Source organism: Anas platyrhynchos, chromosome 19 (genome assembly GCF_047663525.1).
Source record: "Anas platyrhynchos isolate ZD024472 breed Pekin duck chromosome 19, IASCAAS_PekinDuck_T2T, whole genome shotgun sequence".
In the NCBI taxonomy this organism is placed as follows: domain Eukaryota; kingdom Metazoa; phylum Chordata; class Aves; order Anseriformes; family Anatidae; genus Anas; species Anas platyrhynchos.
The window spans coordinates 266,281-276,025 of NC_092605.1; the positions used below are offsets into that span (position 1 = coordinate 266,281).

The window sequence follows — 9,745 nt, forward strand, 5'->3', positions numbered from 1 at the left end:
TTCCGTGCTCTCACTGTGATGCTTTAGTTGGAGGCAATAAACCTCAACTCTGTGCCTGTCGTGTGCTCGTTAGGCCCAGAAATGGCTCCTCGCTGTGCCCCCTCCAGGGCAGCATGTCCTTGCAAGTGCCTTGGTTACGAGTCTGCCCGCCGCACGGCAGCGTGTTGAGCAGCGCTCGAGCAGGCTCAGCGGCTCCGGGAACGCTGGCTGCCCGAGCCCGCGGTGCCCCGGCTCCGGCCCACACGGCCGAAGCTCAGCCCCCGGCCGGGGAAGCGGGGACTCGCGTGGCCCCAGAGCGGGGAGGGCCCTGCCCTGCGGCCCCGCCAGGCCGCGCCTCTGTCGGGCTCTGCCCGGCCCCTGGCCCGCCCCGGCCCCGCCCAGGCCGCAGCTCTACCGCAGCATGGAGCCGCACCTCAGCTTCCACGGCCGCCGGGCCCTGGTGACTGGGGCCGGCAAAGGTGTCCGGGCGACGGGGGCCGGGCGACGGGGGCCGGGCGGGGGCCGGGCGACGGGGGCCGGGGGCTGACGCCGTCTCCCCGCAGGGATCGGACGCGCCGTGGCCGTGGCGCTGAGCAGGGCCGGGGCCCGCGTGACGGCGCTGAGCCGCACGGCGGCGGACCTGGAGAGCCTCGCCCGAGAGGTAGGGCCGGCCGCCGGCACCCCCTGCGGGACCCCGCCCGCGAGCCCCCAGCCCTGTCCCGGGGCAGCGCCACCGCCACCCCCGGCGGCCCCCAACCCCCCCCGGCCCACCCGCGACGACGCTGACCCGGGCCCCCGGCCGGGCCGCCCTCGCCGCAGTGTCCCGGCATCGAGCCCTTGTGCCTGGACCTGGCCGACTGGGACGCCACGGAGGCGGCGGTGGGCGCGGCGGGGCCCTTCGAGCTGCTGGTGAACAACGCGGCCGTGGCGGTGCTGCAGCCCTTCCTGGAGGTGACCCGGGCGGCCTTTGACCGGTGAGTGCCTCGGCCTCCCCGGGTGGGCACCGGTGGCTGCTCCGTGCCTGGACTGTGCTTCGGGGTAGAAGGGTGCTGTCTGCCGAGCCTTAGCAAAACGGTCAGCGTAAAGAACTGTGGCAGAACGTTCGAGATAGTGGTATCTCTTATGAAAGCAGCAGGAGAGAGAGAGAGAGAATGCCTCTAACATTAATTTTCACAGTGTTTTGTTGGCTGTTAGTGCTTTGGTCTGCTTTTTCTCCACTGTTTTACTACTTTAAAAAAAATCACCTTTCATACTCTTTTTAAACATCAAAAGGAAACTAAGAACAAAGGTTATTTCACACTGTTACTGAGTAGCCAGAACCTTGCAACATCACCTTCTAGATAGTACCCACACTTTACCCAGTCTGTGCAGGAGAAAAGAGCACCATTCAGTGGTAATCAAGCTCAGACCTTCCCAGAGCTTCTAATCTAGGCCTAGCTCAGTCACTACTAAATTGAAAGACAGTTGTTGATAAGACAATTTAGAAAGAGACAACAAAGCCAGCTAAAGGAGTATAAGAATAGTATCATAGAATATCCCGAGTTGGAAGGGAACTACAAGGATCATCGAGTCCAAATTCTGGATCCCAATCAAGATACAAAAAAATGATCAAGATAGGAAATTAAATTTCCTTACTGCAGTGACGTTTTTTTTCTCCCTCAAAAGGACCTTAGTTCCAGATGTGTGTAAGCTTTAGGATACAGGCTATGCTGAGGCTACTTCCTTCTAAGATGGATGTCATACTTTGTCTGACATTATAGCTCCACATTTTCCATTTATAATAAAGGCTTCATTTGTAACTAGACTGTAAAATGCACAGATTGTACTTAGATGATTCTGTAGAACTAGCTGGTGAAAATCTGACCAAGGAAGGACTATATCACAAATAGAGTAGATGTTTCTTCTACGAATTTTATAGCAGATTCCCTATTTCAAAGTCTTGTGAAGATTTGATTGTCCTAAGAGGAGCCACTGGCTGAGGCCCAGAGATCACTGTTTAAACTTTAATAGAACTGCTGTATAATCTGCCAAAGAACAGAGTCCTGCTAGAAATGTGAGGATGCATGAGTGCACCTTCCCTTCTGCACAGGGGAAAAGGCCACTAACTAGCTTGCTTCCAGTGAATGGTTTATTGGTGAACACATGCCTAATTATTATTGTTATATCCATTCAGCTTGGCATTTCTATCCGTTTTCAAGTACTACCAATGCTTCCAAGATACCAGCAGCATTTGTCTTCTCAAAACTATTCCTCTCTGGCCTGCAACCACTGTGTAATTTTTAAATCTCATTTATCCGTAGGTGTCTTGATGTGAATCTTCGAGCTGTGCTTCATGTTTCCCAGGTGAGGCTGAATTGTCACTTCAGTTGTCTCTAAGAACAGCAGCAACTAAGTTGTTTTCCATAGTGGAAACAAGCCCTGACAGGGGGAGGACTAAGGGGACCATAATCCAAAATTAACCTGACAGCCTGTTTGTATGATACCTTCACTCTCTTGCTTTGACCCTATCTCTTACAAGTAGGAAGTAGTGAAGACTTTCTCTGGATGTTTTTGCTCTCTTGGCTACCCCAGTAGCCCTTGAAGGTTACTACTGAATGAAATAATGTTCTCTCCTGTTACGATTCTGGCATCATTTTTTTTTTCCTTCAGATCGTTGCTCGGCAGATGATTACACAGGGGACACCAGGTGCAATTGTAAATGTCTCTAGCCAGGCATCTCAGCGTGCCCTGCGGGATCATGCTGTTTATTGTAAGTGTGTGCAGCTCTACCAATGTTTGTTTCATTTTTGACTAGCTGGAGACCCATAGCCACCAAGATGCTGGCTGCCAGTTCAGAGCAGAGTAAAATACCTCTCTGTGATCCAGACAAAATGCTATACACTTAAATGCCTTCCATCTTTCCCGTCTCTTGAAGGTTCCACAAAAAGCGCTTTGGATATGCTGAGCAAGGTAATGGCAATGGAACTGGGACCCTACAAGGTAGGATTCTTTATGAAAGAAAAGTGTGAAAGCTGAACATGAGCATTTTTTCTCAGTACAGTTTGGTTATATAGTGTGTTGTTCTTGGTCTCAGATTAGGGTGAACACTGTGAATCCCACAGTAGTTATGACAGACATGGGGAGAATTAACTGGAGTGATCCTCAGAAATCTGCTGCCATGATTAACCGGATTCCACTAGGAAAGTTTGCAGGTCAGTATAGATCTGCTGCCAGGCTAAGGTCTATCATATCCAGACCTTTCCCCTAATTGATATCACAGCCACAGATACTTTGGTGTTTTTGTTGTTGTTGTTGTTGTTTTGGTTTGGTTTGGTTTTTTGTTTTTGTTTTGTTTTGTTTTGTTTTGAGCAAAGTCACGCCTCTGGTGAGTGACTGTGGTTGAATTTCTGAAGCATCTGATGAGGACATGGCAACCTTACCACCTCTGTTCTAGAGCCTTGTCTCTTATGACAGGTGGAATACCCTTACTCTATTGTTCTTGAATGTGACTGGTGGGGGGGAATAGGTGCTTGCTGTGGATTAGGTTATGTCATTTGATCGCAATAAGGACTTGTGAATGTCCAGGTCTCAGCCACACTGTTCTGTAGATCACACCAAGCACAGACTGGAGGTTAGAGATATTTCCCTGCTCCGATTCCATGTAGAGGCCAAAGACATACTTTTTGGGATGCATGTTTCTCTAGTCCAATTTGAAAGGTGCATTGGATGTCCTTTATGTTTTGATTTCAGAGGTGGATGATGTGGTGAACAGCATTCTTTTCCTGCTCAGTGACAAGAGTGCTATGACAACTGGCAGCTCACTGATGGTTGATGGGGGATTTCTCGTTTCCTAAGATGAAACCTGCATTTCACACCTGGCCTAATTTTCATACTAGTACTGCATACATGTAAATGGGATAGAAAGCAGTGACACAGACCCGGTGTTGCTGGACAAGAGGGACAGCAGGGCTGGAACTTGTATGAGAAATGAGGCAAAAAGTTACCTTTAGAAGGCTGCTATATAATAAAACTCACATACGCTGTCATGGAGAATGTTTATTGCACCAAATAAGGTTTTATCTTTGTCACTCTACATGATGATTAGAAACTGGATCTGTCTTTCTTCCAACCCTATTCCAACCCCTCCCACAACCTTTCAGAAGTTCTCCCTGTTCCACCCAAATCCACAGAGCCTGCCTGCACTTTCAGTGGGAAGGGAAAGAAGAAGTTAGCAGACTCCTCATTGCTTTCTTTACTCTCTTTAGTAGAAAGAAAAAAAAAAAAAGAGGCAACAACCTCAGCCCTGCTCTGCAGAGACTGGATTGTACGGGGAGGCCCTGCTAAAGACTGATGGGGGGGAGCAGCACCATGCTGTCCTAGGGTGTGCACACACAAAGGCAAATACAGTGATTGCACAGGGCTGTTTCACTCACTGGGTTTGGCTAGTATCCAATAAAGCACCTAATGATTAGTGTTTCAGCTTCACATTTCATTTGCTTTGACCCCTTCTGGGTCTAGTTATGATTCCTTTAACAGTCTCAGGCACATATCTGCTGGAGCACCAATTTGTTGACTATTAGCCACAGTAGGCTGGGCAAGGAGACCCCACTACTCTTCTTGTAATTCACTACCATTTATATCAGCTCCCTCCCCACTCCTACAAGGATCTTCAGCATTGTGTTTCACCTGCAGATAAAAAAAAACAGGTGTTCCCAGCACAGGATGGATATCTCAAGCCCCTTCAGTATAGAGCTCAGGAGAGCCAAAACAGCCTGTTGCCCCAAGGAGCTACCTTGCCTTCCCCATTGGACTTCCCTGGGGGCCATATAGCCCTCAGCTAGTCTCCTGCCCCCGCTGCCCCTTCACATCAACATTGACGTTAAATCAAAGAGACATTTAAAAAACACTGACTTCGTACATGATGAAGGGCCCTACGCATCCCAGCCCCCTCCAGAAACACCCAGATAATATGCAATCTGTCGGAGGACAACAATATGCTGAGCCAGCACCTAGGCCACAGCCCTCAGAACATGGTGCACTTTTTGCCAGGCTTCTTCACAGGTGGTGGGCAGAGCACAGCCCGGATGGCTTCGTCAAACACCGTCTTCAAGCCCCGCTGTGTCAGGGCAGAGCACTCAAGGTACTTTACCGACCCTAGGGGAAAGAGAGCTCCAGCTCAACCACTCCAGTCCTACCAGGAGACAGTGTCCCTCACCCACTCCAAAACAAAAATCTCAATGCCATGGAGACCTGCCAGCACATGAGACTCACCGATCTCTCGAGCCATGGCCAAACCTTGGGGGTAGGTGATAGGAGCCAGTTTCTTATCACGTAATCTTTCAATGGTGTCCTTATCATCCCTTAAGTCCAGCTTGGTGCCCACAAGGATGATAGGTGTATTTGGGCAATGGTGTCGGACCTCAGGGTACCACTGAAACAGAGATGCATGATGAGAAAAGTAGCTGTGGCAGTAGATGCAGCCATGAAGATGCATTTGCTATTAGCAAGGTTGTTACTAATATCTGACATCGTGTCAACACCTGAGCAGGATACTTCTGCCTACAACTCTGAATATGCTCTGCAGAAAGAGATCAGTACAAATGTAATAATGAAGTCATGGAAACATGGAATCATGACAGATAGCACCAGCCAGCTCTGCATACACTGCAGAAAAACTGCGTTTTTGTTTCTAGGACATTCATCATCTTTAAGAGACAGATTTGAAAAGGCAAAAACTTAGCCAATGAATAAAGAGAACGCCCTATTTAAAAACTGCAGACTATGACCTTTGTTTCTTAAAACATGAGTGTTAGAAACATGGGGCTTGTTGCTGTCAGTCACAGTGCTGAGTGGAGCAGTGGACTTCACTGGCTCCTCCCTTCTACTGTTCCACCAAGAAGGAGAACACATTACCTTGGCTCTGACATTCTCAAAGGACGCTGGACTCACGAGTGAGAAGCAAATCAAGAAAACATCCTGTGGAGAAACAAAAGGGCCAGTTGTGTATTAGGGAACAGGAAGAGATAATGGAGGAAGAGTAGAGAAAGGAGCCTTACAGAAGACAACCTCCTCCCACCAGCAAGGACTGTAGCTATATGAAACCCTTTCCCATTAAGGTGGCTAAACTAATTCAGATTTTGGACATACAACTTCATTTTAATTTATAATACTCGACTCTACATGTTCAGAACCTGTGGCCACAAACACCTTAGTGTGAGTCTTCACCCCTGATGGAGAGGCCATGTAGCAATTGCTACAGCCAGGGAAGCAGTATTAGCGCAGCCCAATGGTGAGCAGTGCCACCAAGAGAATGGGACTATGGAACATGGCTCAGCTTTACTGCAGCTCCACGCCATTCCTTACACCTGGGCATCTCTATGACATGCATAACTGTTCAAACACCACTGTGAAGTAGGAACTAGAATGAGACAATCACTTAGGAGAAATTCAGCTGTGAGCCTCCTTGAACAACAAGAATTATGGCTGACGTTACAGGAACTTCATTCCACCAAGGAATGAAGCCTGGATGTCCTTGAGAGCCTCCCTGTCCTGAACTAAGAACAGTTAGAAGCAAGTCCAAACCCAGCACTCACCGTCTGTGGATAGGAAAGAGGCCGCAGTCGGTCATAATCCTCTTGACCTGCTGTATCCCAGAGGCCTAGGTTCACTGGCTTTCCATCTACCATGACATTGGCAGAATAGTTATCAAACCTGCCAAGGAAGAATCCACATCAGTGACAATCTTCTTCTCACCCACACCCGACTTCAGATGAAATTCAAGGGGCAGTGAATCAGGAGGGGGTCACTGTGCAACAGTTCCAGTGGGAGTACTCTGCCCACTTCACACACACCCCCATACCACAGGCATACTCACACGTGCAGTTCATAGTCTCCTCACCCAGAAAACTAACTTTTACACATGCACACATAAGGAGCAAAGAGTATCTGAAGCCCAGGCCATTACTCACACAGTGGGGATGTACTCTCCAGGAAAGGCATTTGTGGTGTAACTGATCAGCAAGCAGGTCTTCCCTACAGCTCTGCAGAGGATGAGAATGACAAGCATAAAGAAAGGTACAGCAGAAAGCAGTGAAGCAGGAAAACTCACCCTTACCCCACCCAAAAAAGGAGTTTAGGCAGAAAGTAAACATGAGGAAATGGATCTGCAGCAGGCTAGAATCCTCTGTCAGGAACGAGGTCTGAACTCACCAGATGCATCCTGCCTCAGCATACATCTGACCCTGCTCTCTCCCGCTCCTTTTCCCCACCTCTTCAGCCTCAACAGAACACTTAGAAAAATTTATTTGTTCCAGGAACCAAGAGGGGGGAAAAAATAAGGTTCTGTGCTGGGCTTGCTATTGCTCAACATGTCCATAATAACCTAGCAAAATGGGTAAACAGTGAAATGAAAAAACAGTGCAACAACACACTATTCAAACTCCTCAGACATAGGAATTGAATGTCAGTAAATATAAAGGGGGGAAAAATAAGTATCCATAAAAAATAACAACAACAACAAAAACTTTAAAGTGACTACTATCAGTTTGGAAAGAGATTTTGGCATTGGCGTGGATCACTAAAAATACTGGCTCAGGGCTTTGATGAAGGCAGATGGCATTGGTCAACCCAGTGGTGGCAGCTGGCACAAGTTGGGCCTTGCTGACAATAGCCTTAGCATATGAACTTTAGTTATCCCTGTAGAATAAGAGAGAAGCTTATTTATAACAGGGGGTAATGGGAGTGGAAATGACCTATTTACCACTACAAGTTGTGTGCTGTGGAGAGCCTTTCAGGGAAACTGATAGTGAATGCCAGTGACAGGGACAGCTGGTGGTTAGTGCTTGAGTGAACCTGAATAGCCCACCAAGAACTGGGTATTCTCTACCCAGTTCTCACAAAGGTGATGTGACAGACTTGAAGAGACTGCAGGGGACTGCACAATGTTGCACTGGGACGACGCATAGCGCAGGTAGCACCACTACACAAACCTGCTCTGCTTTTCCCCTGGACCACATCTCCTTCCTAGAAGAACAGGGAGGTTGTGTAAAGAACCACTACACTGACCTGTCCAACCCTTCTCCTCAACTGGCACCTCACCCACCACACATGGCAGTTACATCGTTCACAGATCATGGATATGGGTGTCTTTTAAGTGGTTTGGTATCCAAGTTCATTTAGTCTCTGCACTGTCAGTTTGGTCTTAAAGAATACCACTGGTCTGCAAGCCTTGAGTTGAAATCCATTTCCAGCATGCCCTACTCCCAGATGTTACTGCCCCCTCCATCATAGCGCTGTGCTGTTTTGGTGGGTGACTCTTTCTCCTACTGCTTTTTAGCCTCCTCAGGTTAGAAGCTGGAACACTTCACTCCAAATGCATACTTAAGGATGTGGCATGCAGGAGAGGGTGGAAAGACCAGTCATTGCCTAAGACCAGTTCACATTTAGTACTCTGCGTCTCAGCTCCAGGCTTGCTATGGTGATCAGAAGAGCATAGTATTAGGAATGAGGAAAAACGCACAGGGCAAGCTAGGAAAAGTTACAAAGCACCATAAATCTACTGCACACCTGCATCTTGAACGCAGATGCGTTCTCAGAAAAAGGCATACAGAAAAAGCCAAAAGAGAAGAGCAAGGATGGCGAGACACGTGGTGAAACCAGAAACAGCGACGTATTTCACCTCGGAACGCAAACAACAGGAGATATGAGAAAAATCTATGAACGTCGAGATTTTTTGGAGGGGGTACTTTGCAACAAATCACCCCCGTACAGTGAAAATAGTCCAACGGGGACACCTGACAGGACGGCGAGGAGACGGCCTCGAGGCCCAGGCAGCGCAGGGTTTTGTTCCCCGGGCAGAACGCCGCCAGCCGCGCAGCCCGGCAGCGCCCGGACACCAAGGCTCAAGTTTACAAACAGGAGGGCGCGGGGCTCGCGGGGACAGCGGCGGGGCCGCCACGGCACCGGGCCCCGACCTCCCGCCGGCCACGACCCCAGGACCGCAGCGCGGCCGCCGGGAGAGCGCCGGGGGCGGCGCCCGCGTGGCCTCCGCTCGCCGCCGGGAGCCCCGGCCCCGGCCCCGGCCCCGGCCCCCGCCGCCGCCGCCGCCTCCCCGCGCCTTTCCCTCGGCGCCGCGGCGGCCCCAGGGGAGGGCGGCGGCGGGCGCGGCCGGCCGGGTCCCGCTGCCGCTGCCGGCCCGGAGCGGCTCCTCCCGCCCGCGGGGCCGCCGGGCCCGGGCCGCGGGGCGGGGCGGGGCCGGGCCCTCCCCCCCGCCCTCCCCTCCCGGCGGCGCCGCCGGCTTCGGGCCCGCTTTGTCCGGGGCCGCCCGGCTCGAGGCGCGGCCGGGCCGGCCCCGCCGCCGCCCGCGGCCGCCGCGCACTCACCCGTCGCCCACCACCACACACTTGATCGCCTGCATCTGCCCGCGATGGCGGCGCCGCCGCGACTCCGCCGCAGTGACAGCCCGCGGGGGCGGGGCGCCGGGGGCGGGGCCCGGGGCGGGGCCGGGCCGGGCCGCGCCGCAGCCTCGGGGCCGGGGCCGGGGCTCAGCCCCCGATCAGCGCCCGCCGGGGGGGAGTTGCGCGGGGGGAGTCGCAGGGCGCTGCCGGCAGCCCCCGTCCCGCCCCACCTCCGGGCCACCCCCGCTCCTGCTCCTCCGGGCGGCAGCCAGCGGCTGGCGGCGGCTCTCCCGGCCCCTACGGCAAGCCCCCGGCCCCCGGCCCCCGGGCAGGCCGAGCGGTGCTGCTGCCGGCTGCGGCTGGCACGGCCTCGGGTGAAGGCGCAGGATCAG

At 52.0% G+C, this 9,745-nt stretch overlaps 2 protein-coding genes across 3 annotated transcripts; one reads left to right on the plus strand and one right to left on the minus strand.

The window, feature by feature from the left end:
- The first annotated feature begins 297 nt into the window (after nucleotides 1–297).
- Nucleotides 298–4,004, plus strand: DCXR (dicarbonyl and L-xylulose reductase). The gene is made up of 8 exons (XM_027471587.3): nucleotides 298–458; nucleotides 543–640; nucleotides 799–953; nucleotides 2,280–2,322; nucleotides 2,629–2,728; nucleotides 2,894–2,958; nucleotides 3,053–3,170; nucleotides 3,709–4,004. The coding sequence occupies exons 1-8, from the start codon at nucleotides 401–403 to the stop codon at nucleotides 3,810–3,812; spliced, it is 741 nt and encodes a 246-aa protein (XP_027327388.1). The 5' UTR covers nucleotides 298–400; the 3' UTR covers nucleotides 3,813–4,004.
- RAC3 (Rac family small GTPase 3) lies at nucleotides 3,997–9,487 on the minus strand. Of its 2 annotated transcripts, XM_027471588.3 has the most exons (6): nucleotides 9,339–9,480; nucleotides 6,927–6,998; nucleotides 6,552–6,669; nucleotides 5,872–5,934; nucleotides 5,230–5,389; nucleotides 3,997–5,112 (listed from the first exon to the last, which is right to left on the minus strand). In XM_027471588.3, the coding sequence occupies exons 1-6, from the start codon at nucleotides 9,371–9,373 to the stop codon at nucleotides 4,982–4,984; spliced, it is 579 nt and encodes a 192-aa protein (XP_027327389.1). In that variant the 5' UTR covers nucleotides 9,374–9,480; the 3' UTR covers nucleotides 3,997–4,981. The 2 variants fall into 2 exon arrangements, with proteins under 2 accessions (XP_027327389.1, XP_027327390.1); XM_027471589.3 differs by lacking the exon at nucleotides 6,927–6,998 and having other exon boundaries at nucleotides 9,339–9,487.
- Between the last annotated feature and the right edge of the window lie 258 nt (nucleotides 9,488–9,745).

Coding starts and splice junctions, on each gene's coding strand:
- DCXR (XM_027471587.3), top strand. CDS start 401: ATGGAGCCGCACCTCAGCTTCCACGGCCGCCGGGCCCTGGTGACTGGG. Junction 459..542: donor GGTGACTGGGGCCGGCAAAG/GTGTCCGGGCGA, acceptor GTCTCCCCGCAG/GGATCGGACGCGCCGTGGCC. Junction 2,323..2,628: donor CTGTGCTTCATGTTTCCCAG/GTGAGGCTGAAT, acceptor TTTTTCCTTCAG/ATCGTTGCTCGGCAGATGAT.
- RAC3 (XM_027471588.3), bottom strand. CDS start 9,373: ATGCAGGCGATCAAGTGTGTGGTGGTGGGCGACGG. Junction 6,999..9,338: donor TGTGTGGTGGTGGGCGACGG/GTGAGTGCGCGG, acceptor CATCCTCTGCAG/AGCTGTAGGGAAGACCTGCT. Junction 5,113..5,229: donor GGCCATGGCTCGAGAGATCG/GTGAGTCTCATG, acceptor TCTTTCCCCTAG/GGTCGGTAAAGTACCTTGAG.